This window comes from Serinus canaria, chromosome 19 (assembly GCF_022539315.1).
Source record: "Serinus canaria isolate serCan28SL12 chromosome 19, serCan2020, whole genome shotgun sequence".
In the NCBI taxonomy this organism is placed as follows: Eukaryota; Metazoa; Chordata; class Aves; order Passeriformes; family Fringillidae; genus Serinus; species Serinus canaria.
The window spans coordinates 1,836,305-1,858,736 of record NC_066332.1 but is presented as its reverse complement, the minus strand read 5'-3'; the positions used below and the strand labels follow the sequence as shown (position 1 = coordinate 1,858,736).

Sequence of the window (22,432 nt, the reverse complement as noted above, 5' to 3'; positions counted from 1 at the left end):
GGAAGGACGTGATATTTTTATAAATATCCAAGGCATTACACTTAACTGGTGACTGCCATTAGCTGTGGCACCTTGTTACTCCTGGGTTGGAGGAGCAGCAGCAAAGTCTGCCAGGAAAGAGGAGTTTGTCACTGTTCTTTGTGGGCCTCAAGTGTGATCGTGCCACCCTTCCACGCACAGGGAAGCCTTGCTTAGGAGAATATCAAGAGTGGAGGGTGCCTTATGGTGTTTTCTTCTCTGTCTTTCAAAAGCAACTGCAGGAAAAGTGGGGGACCACTTACCCACAAACCTTAAAATAGCTGTGAACGTGTGTGACGTGCCTCACTTTCCTGGGTTGTGGAGATCCTACTATTAATAACAGGAGTGAAATTATGGATTGAGCAGTAATGTGAGCAGCACTTCTGAGCAGGGCTGTCACGGGCTCCCTGAACACAAACATCCAGGGGTAAGTGGCTCAGCAGAAACATTCATTAATTCTCTCAAAGGGGTGGCAGAATTAAACAGAGGTAGCCCACAGGTCAGATGAGGTCTGAGGGATGCTGCCACTTCCCTTGCTGCCTTTCCTGGAGCCTGGGCAGTGCCATCCAAACCCTGTTCCTGTATCTGCCACAACCTGATGTACAGGTCAGGCGTTTGGCACGCGTGGGTGTGCAGAGCAGGGCTGTCACTCTTGCCTGCGTAGCAGTGCTGTCACCCCCACACTGAACTGTCACCAGAGCTCAGCCCTCTGGGACAGAGGGACGAGCTGTTCTCTCCCGTGTCTCCGCCCCGCTTGGAACTCACCAGGAAAAAGGAGGGGATGAGGTGTCTGCTGCTGCCGGGAAGCAGCCGGGGATGATGCCAGGGCAAGGGCCTGGCTGCTGGGACAGAGGCAGCTGTGTCAAGAGGGTGGAGATGGGCAGCTGCTCCAAAGAGTCATGAGAGTACTGGGAAGAGGGGATCTCTAGGGCAGGTGTGAAAAGAGAAGTGCCCTCAAAGTGGAAGTGAGGGAAAAAATCCCAGTCATCTCACTCTGAGAGTCCCCTGGCTACAACACACTGCAGCCCTGGTGAGCACTGCCTTCATCAGCATGTCCCTTCAACAAGGGGGATGACTTTAATTTCATTTTTAAATACTTTTTTTAAATTACATTTTTCATTTTCCCCTGCAGTATTCCACTACAAAGTTCATACTGGCAATAGTGTGGGAGTACAGCCTACATGACAACAATAGGAGGGACCTGGTAAGAATCTATTCCTTTTATTTCCCCCTGAGTTCATATAAATGTGTCACCCTCTGCTACCACTCTAAGCCACTTGTTTCCTAGAAAATGTGGGATGTGATAGAAGTTTCAATTTGAATATTGTTCTGTTGTTCTTTGAGGAAGCCTTTTGTATTTCCTCCCTCTCTGATAACATCAGAATCAGACTGGCAGATAATTATTCGGGGTATTTTTCTCATTCACCAGTTCACTGTAATTAGATATGAAACCATCTAGCTCTGACCACTGCAGATGTGATTGAATCCTCTTATTGCATCCTGATCTCTCCCACTTTCTACTCTTCTCAAATATTTGGGATGTGCTCTGCCACACTCCTGTCAGGGCTGTCTGAAGTAGGAAGGGGTAAAAGTTGTCCCGTGTTTGTCCAGTGCCAAGAACAGTCCTTAAAAAAATAACAATATCCCAGGGTGGGGAGCCAGGTATTGGGGCAAGAGGCACAGATTTAGAGGCCGGCAACAAAGTTACATTTTTGGCTTCTGTTTTAGTGAACATGAAACAGAAAATCCTAAGGCCTTACAGTGCTCTTCTCAGAAGTGTTTTTGAGTTGCTGCAACAGCTCTTCTGTTGTTTGGCTCATCCCTTTTGAGTTCAGGCCTCTCAAGTGCAGCTCTAACCCCCTTCTCCTTGCAGATGCCAGCTGTGGCCTGAGCTGGAGGCTGTGGATTTTCCCCTGTTCCTTAGCCTTGGACTGCAGCATCCTCGCAGAGCCCGACAGCTGCTCTGCTGCCAGGCTCCTGCTGCTCCTGTGCAGCAGTAAATACCTGCTTTGCCTCAGATCCTTGACAGTGATGCAGAGACACTTAAAGATATTTGCTAAGTGCTTGTGAATTAGTTTTTGATTAGCGAATAATTAAATAAATTCCAGCAATCCAAAGGACACGTGCCCAGTTCGATTTGCATACGTAGCACTTCTCTGTGACAAGAGAGGAGCTCAATTCATCTAATGCAAGTCTAAATTCACTGTATCTTCATTTGATTTACCTTTGACACAGCATTTAAATAGCAGCAACATCTAATCTTGTGCTCTCCAATAAGGCTTCTGTAAAAACTTACTGCCAGATCTAATCCAGGGTTAGCACACACAGCCTTATCTCTGGGTTCTTGCTTCAGTGCCTTTGAGAACATGCTTAATTTAATCTGAACAAAGACACTGCCATCGGGAGCCTCCAGCCTGGCTTTCCAACCCAGAGTATCTTTGTGATTAAATTTGGTGCAGGCCACCGTGTGTACAATGGATCCAGTAAATGATTTTGAAGCGCTCTTCAAACGAAATTCTGCTGGTTCTTGGACACTGTCTGTACCTCTGGGACATGAGGGATGCTGCTTTAGTTGGGTTTTTCCTGAAGTGTCCTACCTTTTCTTTGGAAAGAGGTCTGGGTTTTTTGGTTAATAGGAAGTGCTAGCCATTATTAAGAACCATCACTCCATCCCTTTTCCTTCCCACAGTGGAAGCAACTCCTCGCTAGAGGGTTCTGCTTCCTCATTTGCACCAAATACCCAGTCAGCTGTTTGTGACTATAACCTGGTGGCAGGATCTGATTTGTAATTATAATTTCAGTCATTCATTTTTCTCATGATTTAGCTGTTATTAAACCCCCCATACTGCCTGAGAGCAGGGTTTGTGTGAACTGTAAGTAGAGATTCTGTCTTGACGTCACAGATAAAAATGGAATAACTCTGCAAACTGTGGTGGCTGCAGAGGCATCAGGTCAGAGCTGTCCTGGCATGGTCCATCACTGCTTGGTGTAGACAAAACAGGCCTGGCAGTGTCGTGTCAGGTCTCTGGTGAGCCTTGGTGCCCAGGGGCTGGCTCTTGCTCTCTAGTAAGAGCCTGAGGACAAACAGTCATGGAGAAATTGGCCTGAAAACCAGCAGGAATTGGTGTGGAGTTGCCTTACCCCAGCGCTGAAGCTGCTTCCTGCTCTAATTGCTTTCTCTAACTGCTCTGCCAGTTCGGGGCTGGCTGTGTCCCAGTGCTGCTCCTTCCAGGCAAAATGGGACTCGGTCATTATCTTTGTAATTCAGAGGAGAAACCAAAACATTAAAATGTTATTACTGGACGTAAGGTCACACAGGAACACGACAGAGAAGTCAGGAATTAAACCCCATCTCCTCAGCTGAGAGTGAATACTTTAAGAAAGGGATCCATCACAAACAGAGCATGGCTGTAAGAATTCCATGGAATATTTCTCTTAATCACAAGATAAAACAGATTTCTCCAGCTGTTTCTGGTATTGCCAGCTTAGGCTTTCGATTGACACATTGCTAGGTTTGTTGAATTCATTCTCAAATGTTTTAAAGAGTTTATTTTGTATCTAAACTGAAAGCTGCTTGGTGAGGAACTATGTTGAGAAGAGATATGTAAAGTAGGGTAGGAATAAGAGAATATAGATATATCAAGGCAGCTTATATCCTCTTATTCTTCTGCTACCTTTACATTTACCTTTACTCTATAAATGATAAATACATAATCAGTGGCTGATGGGTGAAGTATATTGCCACCAATTTAATTTATATTTTTAAAAATCACTTAAGTTCTCCCCCTCACCCTCATAAGAGAGGTAAAAGGTCCCTTTGTGGCAGATTTTATGCTTAAAAATTATCTGGGTTTTTGATATGCCACAAATCTAAGATAAAAAAAAATTCAGAAAAGATACAAGGAGGCTTTATGGAGCTTATTTCATTTGTAGTGTGTTTGCACTTGGATTACACAAGGAGAAATTTGGCCTTGGAGCCTGTGTCTCTGTAAGCAGCATTCCTGGCTTTGCATATCAGATATGAAATTTGTTTGGAATGTTTGCTATAAAAATACCTACGCATGAACTTACATCAGCAAGAAAGCAACTCCGGCTTGACCTTTCTGCAGCTCTGATGTGGCAAGATCATTCCGTGCAGAAACAGTAACTCGGGGAATGACTCGCAACTGGTGTTTTCACAGGCTTTGTTTCAGGGCAGGAACAATCCTTGGAACAAGCTGCCCTTAGAAATCAGTGTTTTCTTTCAAACTCCTTATTTTCTGCTCGGGAGTGACCCAGGGTAGGTTACCAGGCTTAATGTTGTAACAAAGCCATTTGGGAAATCCTCCCATTCTGTCTCAGTCCTGGGCTGAATACTAAAAGCAAACATGCTGGAGAACAGCAAAGGGCAGGGGTGGTTTTGATCCTTTTACAATTCAGCCCGTGTTTCTGTTTCAGACAGTGAAAAGACATTTTAATGGAACAGGAACCTCCTACTGTCACCCCATGCCTGCAGCCCTAAGACTTAGAGGACTTTTTGAGGAGAACCACCGTGCGAGGTTTGAGGGGGCTGAGGGGCTGCTCCCCCTGAGAGGCTTTGGGGGCTGATCCCGTAAGGTTTGAGAGGCTGCTCCCCTACTATTTTTGGGGGGGCTGAGGAGCTGATTCCCTGTGCGGTTTGAGGGCGCTGAGGGGATGATCCCTGTGAGGTTTTGGGGGGCTGAGGGGCTGATCCCCTGTGAGGTTTTGGGGGGCTGAGGGGCTGATCCCCTGTGAGGATCGAGGGGGTTGAGGGGCTGTTCCCTGTGCACTTTGAGGGTGCTGCGACTCTCACCCTCCCACAGGAGCGAGCTTGAGGCTGTTCCGCCGGTGGCCCCATCGCACCGCAGCCTTTCTCCTCTCGCCGGTACACCCTACGGGAAGCGCTGACAGCTTTCGCAAGCGACACCTTCCGAAGCGACTGTGCAGGGGTAGAGCCACGTCGTTCCTCGTCACAGCTTCTTCCTCTGCGGCCGAGGAGCGAAGCCGGAGCCGAGAAGGCACCAGCGCGGCCGCAGCGCTGCAGAGTCCCGACCGCTGCCGCTGCGGCTCCCCCTCAGCCGCCCCTGAGGGGACGCGCGACGGCGCCGCCGGGCGGGCGGGCGGTGGGAGCGGGGGGTCGGCGTTGGCCAATCACAGCCCCGCCCCGGCCTCGCCGCGCCCCACGTGACGCGGCGCGCGCGCCCCACGTGACCCGCGATGGAGGCTGCGGCGGCGGCGGCGGGGCGGGCGCGCGGCCGCCGCCTCCTCCTCCCCCCGCCCCCCCCGGGCGGCCCCGCCCCCCCTCCCCCGTCGGTAGCGGCTCCGGCGGGCGCCGCCGCGGCCATGGACTGAGCGGCACCATGGGCGCCAAGGAGTCCCGCATCGGCTTCCTCGGCTACGACGAGGCCCTGCGGAGGGGTGAGGGAGGCGGCGGGGAGGACGGGAGGGTGGCTGGGGGTTGGCGGGGAGGGGTGCGGGGGCCCCGCGCTGCCCCCCGCCAGCGGGCGGTGAGGCGGCACCTCCATGACGGACCCCGCGCGGAGGCACTTGCGCCGTTCGGGGGCTCCTTCCCCGCAGCCTTCGCCCCTCCACCCCGGCGTTTATTTATTTATCTTATCTATTTATTTATTTATCTCTCTCCCCTTCTTGAAGGCGGCCCCGGCAGGGCCCGGTCCCCGCCGCCCCTCGGCCCAGCCTCCGCCTGTGGCCGGCCGGCATAAACCGGGCAGCGCTGCCATCCCGGTGTGACAGGGCTGTCACACGGCTCCCGGCTCCGCCGTCCCTCCCGCTCCTCGTGTTTACTTCCCCGTGCTCGGGGATCACGCATCTGCGGCTCCGCATGGCAAGATGGATGTGGCGTGCGTGGCTCGGGCTCGGTGTCGCTGTTTTAGCCCGGTTTAGGGTCCTCCCGGAGGATTTAAAGAGCAACTAGCGAAGGGAAAACATAAACAAGCTGAATGGTGAATGCTCGCAGCTGCAGGGCTCCAAGGCGACGGCAAGCTACACCCTGGGAGCTCCCTGGCTCTGGAACTGATAGCCAAGTCCAAGGACAAAGAGGGACAGGAATTGTCAGCAGTAAATGGTTTGCAGGGAGGACAGGTGTTTGTAGTTGTTGCCCTATTGTGCCTTCACGTGATGCAGCGCAGGTAAAGCAGCTCACCTGTTTGATATTTAAAACCCTGATAAAATTCATAAGCTCGAGCCAGTCTCTGGCTGCCCTTTTTATTCCTGCTTGCATGTGAGAGGCATGTCAGGAGTGATAAGGGAGAGCTGGGAGGAACCACTGGGTGTTAACTGAAAAAGAAACAACTTGACGTGAAATGGGGTTTTTGTTAAATATTTTCTTTCTTTCTTTCTTTTTTTTTTTTTTTTTTTTTTTTTTTTTTCTGGTGGAGCCTCTGAGGGATGCCATGTCAGATAGGAAATGGAGCAACGTAGTGTCAAGCAGGAGAAACAAACGTATGATTCAAAGTCACTAGTTACAGATTTTAAACATAACAGCCCTGAAGGATTTTCACTGCTAGTGAAAGTATGGGAAGTCTTTGAAAGCTCTGGTGCACGTATTTTTAGAAGAGCTGGAGTTATAAATGCAGCTTGGTAGAGGTGTGAAGTTAAATATATCAGGGAGCGTTTGAAATAAGCTGTTTGGTGGAGAATACAGTCATTTGGTCACAATGTATATTCCAGAGTTCCTAAATAAGAAAAAACAAGTGGTTTGAATTTTAAAGTTAGATTTAAACTCTTACGTTGCTTCCAAATCAATGCAGTTGATCTGGATGCTTCACAAGATTGATTTCTTCTTAATAAGAAATTATTTCTATGCAGTGAATATAATACTTTTCTTTGTTATTTTTTTTTGGATGTTTTTCTTCTCTATATGAGACCTTCAATACTGTTTTTCTGTAGGAGACCAGAAAGGTTGTTTTAGGCACTCTGTTATAAATTGATGTTTTGCTAAATAACTATGTTGTTTACTTAACCAGTGAATCACTGTATGTATAAAACAGGCCAGTTATCAAAACATTGTTTGTTAGACCATTCCTATTCCACAGAATCTTGCTGGTACTTGTGGCATTTCTGTGGACACAAGCAGAGATAATGGATGAACGTAAATGTTAAAAAAAGAAAGCCAGATATATTTATCTCCAGTTAGATCCACCTTCTCTAACACTTTTTCCTGGTTCTTAAATGGTGAGAAAGTTTTGTATTAGGTGGTATTTGTACAGATTTTTCTGCTGGGAATTCTTTATGAGCAATCAGTACTGGTTACCTGTACTTGTGGTAGTCATTCAGAATGCTATGATTGTATTTTTGAGTCACCAATTTGAATTTCAGTTGTTCAGAATATCTGGAAAAATGCTGCTTCTGTCAGCTTCAGAAAATAAGGCTGACTTCTAAGCAGTTTCATTTATTGCAATTCCATTTTGGTAGTAACCAAAGGTTGTGAAGGTGAGGGGAGTTGTGGTTAAAGGCTCACAATATAAATAACTGTAGCTAAAATGTAACTTCTGTTCGAGGAGATGAAAGTGCCAGAGCGGCCTGGTGCTGGTGGCCTTTCCCACCCTTGAACAGGAGACACTCCTGCTGGTTTATTTTCCTCTTTTTCCTTGGCACAGGCAGCTGACACTGCTGTGCATGGGCACGGGGAGGTTGTCCTGTGTCCACCAGTGCAGGCCACAGGAGTGTCATCAGCCTCCCTGAGATCTGTGTCTGCCTCAGCAGCCTGGCAGTGGAAAGCAAGGGATGCTATTTTAGACATCTCTTTTTATGAATTTTGCCAATTGTGGTCATCTTATTTATAGTAGCCAGAGGCACAAAGTGGTGTTGCTGTGGAAAAGGTATGAGATGAGAAGTGAGGAGAGCTATTCCTGACCCCTCAGACCTCCTTCTGAGGATGGATTCTTTGTGAGGAGATGAAATCCTTGGGCAGGTCATTGGAGGTGAAGTTTGAAGTGCTTTGTTCCAAACTGAGCATAAAATTGTCAGTTATTTTATCAAACTGAATTTGTGGTGGCATGAACTGGTACTGTGGCTCTTGAGCTTGCTGCTTTTTTCTTCAACTTAAGCTCCAGCAGCAATTTTCTGCTTAGGGTAGTGCTGCAAGTCAGCCAGTGTCTTGTTTTGGTGGATTTTCCAATGTTTGTCCCTGATTTCCCACTCCTCTCCTAGCACTGTGTCCATCAGGCTGCCTGGGTGCTCTGGCCTTGCCAAGGAGATGGTGCTCTAAAGTCTGCCTTATCTTTTAGCTCTCCTGCTGCCAGTCTTGAGTCCCCATTCCTCAAAGGGCTGTCTTTGGGCTGATAAAACTTTATTTAAAAAAAAGAACCTTTTATCACTATTGTATTAGCTCCTGCACTGTCCTGTGTTGTGTAAGGAATATTTTAATAAGAATTCTAGGAAAGAGGTTCCTGTGTGGTATTGGTGGCCAGTTTATTTCAGATCCCTATGGACTGCATTTTCCAGTGGCTGTTAATGTGTTCTGCTTCAGTAACTTTGAGAGGATAATCGTAGTCTGAGCATAAATTCATGTAGGTACTTGTGAATTATGAAACTGTAGAATCTGTAGTCAGAGTTTCTGTGAATGCTACTTAGAGCAGGTGTAACTCAGGCCGTTTCCAGCTAAATTTTCTATGCTAAATATTGAGTCAGGGAACCACTTAAAAGAAATGTTGGTGCATAATCATGGATGTGTCAAATTTGGGCCAGAGAGGAAGGCAGAGTTTTCCTTCTGCTCAAAGCAAGGTAAAATTTTTGTTTCATGAATGCAGGATGGAAGAAGGGGAACTGCCACAACATCAGCATGGTCAGTGAGCATAGAATTTGGAGAAATGAGTGACTGCTGATGAATCCATTTAATTGTGTTTGGTCCTGTGCTCAGTGATCTCTGAGAAAAAGAGCAAAATGAAAGCACACAAGTAGTGCTGTTGTTGGAAAATGTACATGCAGTTAAAATGCCAGCTAACAGCAAGGCAAAACTTGCAGGTGTATCAATTCCACAGGTTTTGCCTCTGGAGAGTTCATGGCAGGGTGATTTTTAAAGGCAGTTTTCTTCCCTGGTTGTGTGTCTGAGATGGCACCAACTGGAGAGCACCAAAGTAACAAAACCCCTCTCTAACCCACAAGGAGCTTGGTGAGTGTGTGCAGTAATGACTAATGTGTGATGGGCAGAGGATAAATCTTGCTAATGACCTTTAGTGTCTTGATTGAATTTGAAAAATAGCCACATTTGTTTTATTTAAATCAAGGCAAATATATCTGGTGTCTGATCATTAACATCCTCAAGCGTACAGATGTCATAAATCTGACAAGAGGATGATGGAAAACTTGTGCAAATATATCATCATTGAGTTGAGGCTGTCGATCTCAGCCTGGTGACAAATCCATGGACTCAGCCCTTCAGCCCATGGAAAACTGCTTTTTATTACTCCAGATTATGAAATTAACTTTCTAAATCCCAGCCATCTTTTAGGAAAAACAGTCAGGAAACCATTTTAGTAGTTTATTCTCTTCTTTCTGCATTCCATGAAGGAAAGTGTTCTGCTTGATTTTCTCTCATAGCTGAAAACCAGAGCTTGACCATGATAGGGAGGTGAAGGTTCTTTGGGATATGTTATTTTCTAAAGGTACAAACCTGTGCTTTTCTGAGCCTTGAGTTTCAGAGGCATGTGCTGAGAATGCCTAGAAGTCTCTGAGCCTTTTTTTTTAAGCTATCAGAATGAATAGAATCCACTGTGGAGACAGTCTAGATTCTACAGCGAGGCTTGTTCTGTCAGCCAGTATTTGATGGCTTCAGGGCTCTGTCATATGATGAAAGCAGGTATGAATGCAGAGCTTCACACTTCCTGTTTATAAAGCTGCAGAGCTGCAAGTGGCCGCTCAAATTCACAGAGCAGTAATTATTTCACAACTCTGGCATTCAGTTGTGGTGCTTGTTTTGGGAGGGCACCTCAGCAGGCTCTGCTGAACATGTATTTCAAAGGCAGGAGCGACTGGGGGAACTCTACTGGAACTTCCATGAACTGATGAGAAGATGCTCCTTAGAACCATGGATGGGTTTGGGTTGGAAGGGACCTCAGAGATGATCCTGTTCCTCCCCCCCTGCCATGGACACCTTCCCTGAGACCAGGTTGCTCCAACCTGTGCTAGGGCCTCACCACCCTCACAGGGAGGAATTTCTTCCTAATATCCAGTCTAATTCACTCTCTGTCACTTCGAAGCCATTCCCCCTGTCCTGGCACTCCAGGCCCTTGTGCAAAGTCTCTCCTTGTGTTTCCTCTCAGCTCCTTCAGGTACTGGGGGGGCTGCAATTAGGTCACCCCAAAGCTTCTGTTTTCCAGGCTGAACCATCCCAATTCCCTTACCCTTTCCTCCCAGTAGAGCTGCTCCATCCCTCTGATCCTCCTGGTGCCTCCTCTGGACTGGCTCCAGCAGCTCCAGGTCCTTCTGGATTGCCCCTTGGGGCTGGGGGCAGCTCTGCAGGTGGGATCCCAGCCCTAGGGGCAGAATCCCCCATTTCCTGCTGCCCACGCTGTGGGGTCAGCCCAGGACACAGGGCATGTCCAGCCTCTCACCCACCAGCACTCCCAAATCCTTCTCCCTACAGCTGATCTGTTGGAAGGGAGTTGGGTTTTCATCTGTAATTCTTCAGCTGCTGAATGGCAGCCACCACTTTCTCCTTTACCTCAGGTTCCAACTTTAGGGAAGTGAACTCAGGGGATTTCAGCCTCTTGCTTAGGACTCCCCATGTTATTTCCTATTGGAAATGAGGAACATTGGTGGAGTGAACTTGTCAGCTAACGGTAAATTTCCTTTCCTGAGGTACCTTTTGGGTCTTTAGAGGCTCTTTATGAAATACCAGTTGAAAACTTACAAATTAGGGGCAAATATTGCCTCCTGCTTAGGCTGCTGCAAGTGCTGTGGTTCTGTGGGAGCTGATTGCATCCTTTGAGGAAGTTTTTAGTAATTCTTAGATGGTTCCCAAGCACAGCAGAAACTTGGTGATTGCACAAGTGTTGAATGTCCAGAGAGTGGTGCAAGTCTGAGAAAAGAGGATTTAAGAGCATAGGTGTTTCATAAATAAGAAAAAAAGTTGATCTTACAGGAAAAAACCCTCCAAAAGTAGAATTATGATTCAGTAAATGTTGGGAATCCTCTGGTTTCTCACCTCTCAGGTGAATCATGTCTCTAAATAGGAGCAGGCTCACAATATTAGCTGCAGTTTTGTCCTGTCAGCGTGTTACTGGAGACTCCAATCAAAGCAGGCAGGAAAGCTGCCAGGGGAGTTTAAATAGATATCATTCCAGCCACGGGGCTGGAGGTCACAGGATAAGCTGGACAAATCCTCATTTTGAGTGTTAAATATCTTGATATAAGTGAAAAGACCACTATCAGGCTATTCTGTATGTAATACATTTTCTTATCTTGATGTAGACTGAAACTGAGTCCTCAAAACATTTATTTGGATTATAGATTATATGCCTGTGTATCTCCAGGTCATAAACCTGAGCTTTATTTCTTGGATTTTAATCAATGACATCAGTTATTTTGTAGTGTCTAATCAGTTTCTGGTTTTTCCTTCTGTAACACCAGGGGTTTTTTATTATATACATGCCCAGAGAAAGTGAACTTTCATCCTTAGAGATTTCCAAGCCCTGCCTGGACAAAACCCTCTGGAAGCTGGTTTGAGTTCAGCCTTGACCCAGTTTCAAGCACAAGGGTGAACCAAGTGACCTCCTGAGATACTTTCCAACCTGATAGATTCTATAAAATATTTCTGTTCAGCTTGAATTTGGTGAAGTCGTGTTTTGGTGAAGTCCTAAATCTACCTGACAGTGTCCTACAGAGGAAAAAAAAAACAAAAGGACAAAAATAGAAACAAGGAAGTTGTTCAGTGTGAGATGAAGCATCTCTAATGAAATGTGAAAGAAAAAAAAATAAGAGGGGACTGCTTTGGATCCTGTTTACTTGACTTGTAACAGTTTCAGGCTTTCTGGCTGCTGGCACTGGCAGGAATGAGTAAAACAACCCTCACCCCTTTGCTCTGCTCTAGGGAACTCAGCCCACTGTCTCCTTTCATAAAATAAGCAAGGCATTCAGCTCTTTAGTACTCAAGAAAATGAAATCAGATTCAAAAAATGGGCCTCAGAAGGGATGACAAGCCTGGGAGAATGAAAAAGAACACAGCATCACCAAGTAATGTGATGAGGTGAGGCATGAAGTGTCTATTGAATTCTCTAAATTAGGATTATTGTACAACTCCTGCTTTGAGGTAGGACTGGGTGGGATTGTTCTGTATTTAAAAATCCAGATGTTACTAATACCTGTCATTCAAAAAGTGTCACTATCTCCTGAAAATGGAGTGTATCCTTGGTTAGGTTGTGAATCATACAGAGCTATAAATCATTTGCTCTCTGGGAGGTCTGATGAGTCCAGAGCTCTCATGACATCTCCATGACTTAGTTATGAATTCTTATTACAATAATCCTCCTCTGTTCTGGCCCAAGGAGAAGTTCTAAATACTGTGAGCATACAGAAAGCTGCTGGAGGAGGGGTAGGACAAGTGTGGCATTTTCAGACAGCAGAGTTGTTTCTGTCCACTGACTTTGGTTATTTCCAAGCCTGATGTAAACCAGACCTGCCCAGCTGGGGTTTTTAGGGCCTCCTACAGGGCTCCTTCAGGGCTCCTCTTTGCCTGATGGTTTCCTAGTTTGAGTTTCTGTATAGAAAAGAAAGTTCTGTGGGTTAATTCTAATTAAGACTTTCAATTCTTAGTCATTTAAAACCAAGTTATTTCTTAATTTGTTCCATTCCTTGAAGCAGGTGCTTTTTCTATAAGTTGTACTTAGTCTGAATTATTGTGAATGTCCATGTGATATTTGCAGTATTGAAGAACTACAAAAAGCATCTTTAACATTTAATTTTCATATGAAAAGGTCATTTACATAATGAGACAATGAAGCCTTTGGGCAAAGATGAATGTAGAAGAAAAATCCATTAAGGTAGATTCTGCCTAAGAGTTTGAAAGGGCCTAATTCACCAAACTTTGAATGCTGGATTATTGCTGGCACTTACTGGAATAAAATTCCCTGCTTGCCTAAAAAGAGTGGCAAAATCCTAATGCACATTTTCTTTTGTGATTTCTTTAGGGACACCTTGCCTTTGTTGGAGATGATTCCATATCTCATAGGCTGTGTAGCTTTAATGTTTGCAGCTGAGCTGTCTGATAATAGTTTTCATTTCTTTTTTTATATAATGAATTGGAACACCTCTGAGAAATGGGGGTTTTTATGGGGTTGTATTTACAGCTGAGCAGGGCTGACATGGTCCCTGCAGGTGGGGCTTGTTTGGGAAGTGCATCACTTTGAAATGCTGTTTTATTAAACTGATGTCAAATCTCTTCTGCATTTCTGATTTTTAATGGCTGTAAACTGAGTTCAGATCTTGGTTTGGCACTAAATGTGTCTGCAGGTGGGTTTTGTAGTACTTCACCAAATCTGCTTAAAAACTGATCAGAGTTATAATCAATCAGAATTTTTCTATGTAGTTTATTAATTGATTAATTAGAATTAAAGGAAATTCCTTCGTTATTTTGGTGTATTACTGGCATGTGTGAAGTTCTAGAGATGTGAGACTCTTGGTTTAATCATCTAAAAGTTTAACAAAAACATTTTTTCTCGTAAAAATAGGGTAACATTTGCTGCAGGGCCTTTATTTGGTGTTGAATAAAAGGAGCTGGCTGAGAAAGGTTTGGAGAAGGGCTAATCAGGCAGTTTGTAGTGCCCAGGGTTAATTTCCCATATAAATGTTATTTAGTGTGGGACTGGTGCAAGCCCTGAAATGGTTCCTCACTGAATCATTGCCTCCCCTGTGCTCAGCTGTCACAGGTGGGGTGACCTGGCAGGTGCAGCGACATGTCCTGATCTCCAGGGTGTTTAAATCCTCCTTGAACCTGGCACAGGCCAGGACAGGCCTCTCCCACCCCATGGAAATGTGGTTTTGAGGCAACCTGTGCATCCCATGGGTGTGTCTGGGGCAAAGCAAGGCATTAATGGTGGTGCTGATGAAGTGCCCAGGTTCCTGTGCCCCCCACCAGGATTCTGTGCCAAGCACAGTTCCTGGCACAGGGGTGCTCCTGAAAAACCAGCAGGGCCAGCCCTCCCTCGTGGTGGGAGCACTGGGCAGAGAGGACATCTGGCTTTGTCAGAGCCTGTGCTTCTGACTTTTGGAGTGGTTTTAAATAGTCCCTGAGACAGTCTGTACCTTCCAAAGAGCTCTGACTTCCTCCTGCTCAGGCTCTGCAGCCACAGGGCCAGGCAGGGGCAGCTGCTCTGAGCCTGCCACTGCTTCCAGCAGCAGCTACAAAGGCAAAAGGAATCTCTAATGTTTATTTTGGTGATTTTTAAAAAAAAATGTTCAAATCCTTTGAAGCTGTTTCACTTAGTTTAGAGCCTGAACTGGGCCCACAAGCTGTGAGAGGCAATGTCATTGGGCCAAAATGAGAGAGAATTATATTCTGTATAAAAATGTAGGCTTCATCCTTTGGAAATAAAACCTACTACAAGCCCTTTGGAATTCTTCCTCAAAACCAGTGATTTTATTCACATTCTGTCTCTCATTTTGTCAGCTGGTCTTTCAGTTGTCATCCACTCACAGTTTAATTTCATGTTGAGTGTTTAATATAGAATGGATGCTTATGTTTCTTTTGTGTTTGAATGGATGTTCCTTATCTCAAATCTGGTGACAATGGCAGTGCTCCGGGTTTGTGACAGATTCCTGAGCTGAAATATTTTAACAGGAATTTCTGTCTGATTTGAGCTTGCCCTCTTCCAGTTGGAACCCATTGCTACCACCATGGTTCTGTTGAAGAGTCCTTCTCCAGCTTCCTTGTGAGCTCCCTTCAGATGCTGGAATTGTTTCAGATAATTAATTTTACTCCATTAGTTTGCAAAATTTGTTCTTTTAAAATTCTGAGACCTTGAATGAAATAAAAAAGTGAAAGAAACACAGAGCCCTAAACAGAACAGGAAGTACCAGATTGAATAAGTCTGTGGATGTGGGGGAAAAAGAACTGAAAGTATTGGGATAGTAATTATGAGAACTTGAGTTTTGCAGATTGAATTTGTTCTAAAAATGAACTTGAATGTGGCATCATGAATGTATTTTGGGCTGAAGAAGCACTTCTTTTCAATCCCTGTTTCTAGCTGTTAGGTGTTATCCAGAAGCAAAATCTTCCTCTGGAAATTTCCTAGTCTTGTCAGGATTTCTAGCACGTTTTCCCTGGTGATGTGATACAGTTAAATCCCAGATTTCAGCTTAAAAATTGAAAAAGTGGATTTGCACTTTGTTCAGCTGAAACAGGAGTGCTTTGGGATGAATGAGCAGCAGCTGGTGCAGTCAGGGCAGCCTGGTCTGTGTTGTGGCAGGATTTAGGGAGGGTTGTTATCAGTGCAACAGTAATGTCAGAACTTTTTGGTCCCTATTTTCCAATCCTGCAGCTAACAACATGATTTGTCTTTGCCTAAAGAATTATAATTGATTTTTTGCCATTAACCAATTCCCCACTTTTTTTCAGCGTTGTCTTCTGCTCCCCCTGGTTAAAGAATTGTGGTGTAAATGTGTTGTGAGAACTAATGTTATTTTTAAGATAGTGAGTAGATTGCAACATTGATAGGGCAGAGGAGGAAGAAACCACAACATGCTTTAATTCCAGTGCAGAACACAGGATAAATATCTGCAGAGGCCACAGTGTTACAGGGAGAGAGGTTAAAAAGCAGAATAGAAAATATTTGATAAATATAGAATCATAAAATGTTCATAATTTATTATGCAAATGTACTGCTGCTAATGGAGACTGTGATGTCCTTGAGGATATCTTGTGAGTCTCTCCAGGGATTCAGAGAGAGATCCCAGCTGCTGCCTCTCTTCAGGACACCGGGGCTCTTTGGTGAGAAGCCATTCTGACACCTTTTCTGTTTCTGTGGAACAATGGGCAGGGTGTTCAGAGCAATCTCTGGAATTGGAGCCATCCCACCCATCCAGGCTGCTCAGTGCCCCTGGAGCTGCTCTCCATGCAGCTGTTGCAGGGTGGCTCTGAATGTGCTGCTTCATCCTTCCCATGGATGCCTTGGGAGAAATGTTCAGCTAATGCTGAGTATCTGCAGTGAGGAGCTCTCTAATGTAAAACCAGCATGGCATCTTCCAGGATAATCCTAAATATGAATCCTGGGATGTTTATTGAGGATTCTCTTAACAGGAGATGCAGCAGTGGGGATGGAGTTTGGAAATAGTAATGCTAATTGTTTGCAATTGTCTGGTGAAAAATAAAGCTCTGATTCAGTTCTTGGTGTTCTACCAGCCATGTAATGGGGTCCCAGAACCAAGCACGTGGAGGTTTTCATTTCATTTCTTCCCTCCCTAGTCCAGTGGCTGTGTTTGTGATTGTGCTGGTGTTTTTCAGCCTTTCACAGGTTGTGTGTCAGGCTTGTCATTATGTGTTTGTAGCAGTGTGACAGGAGACAGCAGTTTGGGACCTGACACTGAAATATTCCCTTTACAGCTGAGTCTGAGGTGCTGTTTTAGACAGATGTGTCCCCAAGAGTTGGGAATAGGAAGGCTGGAAGCAGAGAGCCTTTTCTTGGCCATAGGAATACACACGTGTGGAGTGTTTGTGCCAGAGCACTTGACTTGCAAGTGAGTCATATTTTTCCTCTGACTTCAGAAATTAAGATGTAGCAATGCATAAATCTGATCTGAATCTTTTATTCTTCGTGTCACACTGTGTCAGTACTGTGCTTTACTAGAGTTGGCTCTTTTAGCTGCCAGAGGCCAACACTGGAGTGAATATTTGATCAAAACTATGCCAGCAATCCCAAATTAGAGCTCCTTCCTTGCCTCTCTTCCTCACTGAAGGTGATGGGAAGCTCTGCCTTCCTGTGTAGAAGTTGTAGCTTCTGTTTAACTTTCAGGCTCAGACTATAATTTTTTATTTAAAGAACAATTCATATTACAGCTGTGTTTAGTATCTTTGGCACTGTTGGGAGACAGGATATGAAATATTTGTTATATTTCAATTTATTTTGTAGCACGGGCCTTATGTGGTGTTTGCATTTACATAGTTGGCACTTGCTTTTCATTTTAGCAGGGTGTTTATTTCTTGGAAATGAGTTTTATATTGTAATTTTGTGAATCTTAACAAGCATAAATGTCTCGATCATTTTCATGGTGGTAATAAAGCAGAAGCAGCTTTTTTGAATTGTGACAGAAGCTGCTCTGCTCACCTAAAACAACACAAACCTTCAGTGTGTTTGCCAGGAAAACTGATGAAGGGACAGCTCAGAAAAGCAGAGTTAAATTTAAATTTCCAATCTAAACAGGACTAAACATTAATTCTAAAAGCTGCAAAGATTGAGAGCTAAAACATTCACCTGGGAAATCATGGACAAACCACAGCTCTGAAGGTGCATGAGAGGAAAACAGCAGTGGGAAGGGAGAGCAAATATTGGGAACTCAGGGCAAGATGGGGATGCCAGACTCCTGATTAATTGTTAGTCCCTGTTATCTCCAGGAGGGTAGTCCAGGGTTCTCAGTGCTGCTGCTCAAGATGGTGTGTGCTCTGTTTAAACCATTTAAACTTGTCCCCCTTTTGCCCCTTTCCCAGCCAGCAGAGGACAGGAGCCTGGGGGTGGGACAGGTGACATCCTGGGATGGTCCAGGGCTAGGAATTGCTCCTGGAGAATGAGTCCACCAATTCTTTACTTGATAACAGCAATCCCTATTTGTCCCTAATATATAATATTGCAGCTGATTGTGCTTAAATTTGCAGTTGTAAAAATGGTAAAATAGATTTTGCTGATCTGCAATGTCTTGTGAATTTTCAGGTTCTTTCAGGTTTATCCCATGGCTCATGTGGATGGACCAGGGAGCTCCTTTAATTCCTGAGGATCTAAAATATGGCCAATAAGATTTCCATGCTCAGATAGTGGGAGGATTATTTCACTGCTGTTATTATTATTATTATTTCTCTGGCTGTTATGTACCAGTTGCTCTCCACACTGGGCTTACTGGGAGAGTTAATCCAAACAGCAACGTGCCCTGATGAAGATGGAGGAGGATAAAACAGGCTGGGAATGCTGGCATTCTTTTGGGAATGGGAACTGGGAGGAGGAAGCTCTTTGAAGATTAAAAGCATCACATAAATGCTAAGTATTGGTGTTACAGAAAATTGGCAAATCCTATTGTAATGAGTAAATCTCCTTGCAGCGCCTGCACAGGAGATGTTAAACCTTTGGGATGCATTAGGGGAAGGTCTGATAGAAGCAGGGAAAGCTTTATCCACAGGGTGAGCCACTGCTACCAGAAACAAAGAATAGGTGGGAGGAAAAAAATACAGCTGGACTGAGAAATTCCTTTTTCTTTTCCAATGCCCAAACCATGGTGTTGTTATCCTTAAATTCCTGTTACTGGTAAATGTGTGGAGCCTTTGTGGAGGTGCCCTGTGCAAACTGAGTGGTGCCATTTCTGATATTCCACTCATGAAACATTCCTTAGGAGTGGGTTCATTCTTCCATTAGGGAAAGCAGGAATTTTTAGTCTCTGTTTTCTCCCAAAATATTCCCAAATGGATTCTTTTTGAGCAAGAGTGTGTGGGTGTGGAGGTTGACTTTTTAGTCATAGCTGGTTCATTTATCTCAATTGTATTTTGCAGTGGGTTCCTCCAATTTGGGGTTGTTCCCAAACACACTTTACTTTCACTTGCACATTTTACCTCTTTGAAGCTTTTTAGTAATTGCTTTGGTTCTTGACAACTTCATAACCACAGCCATTAAGTCACAATAAAGACTAATGAAAAAAGTAATAAAATTTCCATGTATAACTAGGATGAAGATTCCTAAGGGAAATATTGAGCGAGTGATTACAGGGAAGATAATTGTCTGGTTAGAGAATTATATGCCCTGTGAGTTTGATATTGAACCTCAAAAATTGTCACTTAAAAATCAAAATATTAGAATTATGAAAAAACCTGAGCTAGAAGTGAGGAAAAACTTGAGACAGGTGATTTTTTCCTTGCTTTCTGAAGGATGAGCAAGTTGACAGTTGTATTAGAATTCAGATTTGCTTATTTTTAGTAAAGAATAAATGCAATGTTATGCTGATGGTTGCAAATTATTGCTTGCTTTGTGTACTTGTGATGTGCAGGGCTGGTGGGATTTTGTTTTTGAAGGCACTGACTTAGCAAGCTGCTTTTCACCCAGCAGTGACATTGGAAATTCAGATTTTGGGATGTGTTTGAAGAGTATTGGGGCATTTTGATGCTTCCATTTCTGGGGGAAATCACCAGTGCTTCAGTCAGAAGAGCTGGAAAGGTTCTTGACCCTTCACCTTGACTGACCTTTTTATCCTGTGCTTTCTCCTCCTGCTTATGCAATGTTTTGTTTCCTGTTTTGACTTTCAGCACTGTCGATACGTGGTGGTTTTCTCCCTTGCTTGGAACCTGTGAACCAATAAATCCTTTATTTTCACATGGTCTAATGAAGTATTTCAGGCTTTTGGGACAAAGATCAGCTTTTTGCTGTGGGTACTGCTGCTGCTCCTAATGACAGTGATGGTTTGCAGGGAGCTTTTGTGATTCTGGAGCTGTTTCTGTGTCCAATTAGTTCTACCTGATGTTAATTGGTCAGTTTGTAGTAGCCAGGACAGATTAATTCCACTTTCCCCTCAGTTAAACACTTGGAGTTCTGCCCTTTTCACTGATTAAATCAGCTTTTTAGTAGTAGCTTGTAGTGCTTTTCCACAATATCTTCGCTCATTTATCACACATCTGTCTGATGCAGGCTGGAATTTCTATCCATTGCAGAGCTGAGACAAGACATGGAGAGGTTAAGTGTCTCTTGCCTGCATGTCTCAGGCACTACTGAGAGTTCAAATGCTTTTATTTGTCACCTTTGCTCCATCAGACAAGTGGCTGCTGTGTTAAGCTGTGTTTTGGCTCTCAGCCTCTGTTTCTCAGCATTTGACATCCGTGTGCTTTAATTTGGAAGGATTGGGGGGAAAGTGTGGTAAGGAAAGGTGTTTTTGTGGCTGGCTTGACTTTGCAAATAAATACTAAATAGGAATTTTAAATACAATAGGAATTTTCAAATACATTTAAAATAAATGTATTTTAAATACATGTATTGCTCTTGATGCATATATCACAGGTGAGGTGTATAAATTTTTTTCTAAGCTGTAATAACTCCACTAAGCCTGACCCACCACTCCTTTTAACCTTTAAGCAGAGTGTGTGGCAGTTTTTATATTCCTTATGTTCAATAGTTACATCATCAAAAATATGTATAATTAAGGAAGATTCTAAGTTCCTTCTTACAGTATTTGAATAAAACACTTTATTGAGGTAATTTTTGCAAACCTTAGCTCAGATTCAGAGGCCTCTGAGGAAGTATCACAGAATATGCAGTGTAGTGAGGAATTGGCTTTGATGTCACCATTTTCTCCTCTCTCTTTTTCCAAAACAGGATGTGAAAAAGCAAAACTATCAATATTACTTGTATTTAGCCATGCAGTTATATTTTTATGATGACTCTTAATAATTTTTCACTAGCAGCCTGGTAACAGCAGAGCAGCTTTTGCTGAGCCAGGTATTTGCTGCCCAGTTTTTGTTGTCAAAAATTGTGATTTTTGGAGGGGACAGAGGTGGTGCCATACCCCAAACCCTACATTGCTCACAGGGTATTTTAGAACCTTCCCAGAAGGTGGGGGTGGGATTAGAGCTACAGGATGTGGAAAGAGGAAAAAAAAAATTTCAAGTGCATAGAGGTTCAGAGCTCCACTGGAAGGGTTGATTTCCTCCAGCTTGGTTTGAGCAGTTTTATCTGGGTGGCAAAACCCCAATAGTCCAAGTCTAGAGTTGGATTTGCATCATCTGAGCTTCAGCTTTAGTCCAAAAGGAAAAGTGCAGGATGACTTGGTGACAGATATGTGAAAGCAGAGCAGAACCAGGTGGTTTCCAGCAGGGGCCAGGTTTGGAAGGTGCTGCACATTTCATTACCTGGATAGATGGGAATGAAAACAAAAAATGTGGAATAGTGCATCCATATAAACAGCCTGAAGTTTAAGTAACGCTGGGAAACTAAAAATACCCTCAGCAGTTGGTGAGCTGAAGGTTTGGTACAATTACTTTGAGCTGGGTGACATTTTTAGCTGAGGTTGTGTGGTTTCATTTAAACTTTATTAAACAAATTGGAGCTGGAATATTCCCTGGAGAGCTGGATGCAGCTCTAATCTCCTGCTCAAGTGTCTGCAGCTTTGCTCCTGCTGAGGTGGCACAGGAGCTTTGTGTTAGCACAGTTCCCATAGGTGACAGGCTGGGACTTGGTTTCACTGGTGCTTTTTGGAAGTGGGCAGGGAGATTTTGAAGGATTATCACACAGTGCCGAAGGACTGAAACCTGCTTTTGTTACCTTGAATCAACCTCACAGTCAAAAGGTCACTTGTGTGCTCTGGAGGTGCAAAGAATGAAATGTGCAGCTCCAGTTGAGTCACTTTCCCTGCAATAATATTGAGGTTTTGCCACCTGTTAGTGGCAGGTGGGATGTGAAGATGCTTTTTGCTGTGCTCACTACCACAGACTCCTCCTGGGAAGTTGTCAGGGTCTGTTTTCCCCTGTCAGGCTGTGAATCCAACAAGGGTGCAGCCCATAGTGTGGTGTCTGTCTCCTGTGTCTAATGACAGCAGCCTGTGAATGCTCTTCTCAGAGGTGTTTGTAGACAACTGGCTCCTGCAAGTGTTTGGGGAATCTGTGCCTTTGGAAAAAGTGAATATTCCTAATGAAAGGACTTCAGTCAGTGGAGGAAACAGTGTAGGAGACAGGCTGGTGTCTAAAGGCAGGATGAAAAACCCCTCTGTGTTCTGTGGTGCTTCCTGTGTGTTGGGCTTGTGGAACTGAGAGAAAAAAGGCAGCTTCTGGGGATGTGAGTGTTCTAATTTCTAAAATTATTATCGTTATTATAGTAATAGATGTATTGCTTCTAGAAATGTTCCTTTAATAATTGAAGACTTAGTTTTATTTCCTCTCAAAATGCCATCGTGCTCTATCTCTGTTGAATAATTGGTGCTTTGGTGTTGGGATTTTGAATTCAAATATTTTGCCTTCCAGACTCATAGTAAACATTGATAATATCTTTGATTTATACTCTGCTCATTTCAGTTGTACTTTCATGTGCATGGATCTAAATGTATAATGAACTTATCTTTACAAAGCCTTGCAGATGATTTTAAATGGGCAGCATCAGTCATTTTAATGGCTCCTGGGGAAGGAATGGAAGTAATTACCTTGCCTGTTATCCCATGACCTTTTTTGTAGTTTCTGTATGCAAACAATAATACTGAGTGGGCTCTGGCAATAATAATTTGCTTTTGA

General features: G+C 44.1%; 1 protein-coding gene across 5 annotated transcripts in view; it reads left to right on the top strand.

Moving 5' to 3' along the window:
• The first annotated feature begins 5,316 nt into the window (after positions 1-5,316).
• Positions 5,317-22,432, top strand: part of USP32 (ubiquitin specific peptidase 32) — a 63,168-nt gene continuing 46,052 nt past the window's right edge. For all 5 annotated transcript variants that reach the window (XM_050981765.1, XM_030231937.2, XM_050981764.1 and 2 more), the window contains exon 1: positions 5,317-5,436. In XM_050981765.1, the coding sequence (XP_050837722.1) occupies positions 5,379-5,436 (58 nt within the window). In that variant the 5' untranslated portion in view covers positions 5,317-5,378. The remainder of the gene's footprint in view (positions 5,437-22,432) is intronic.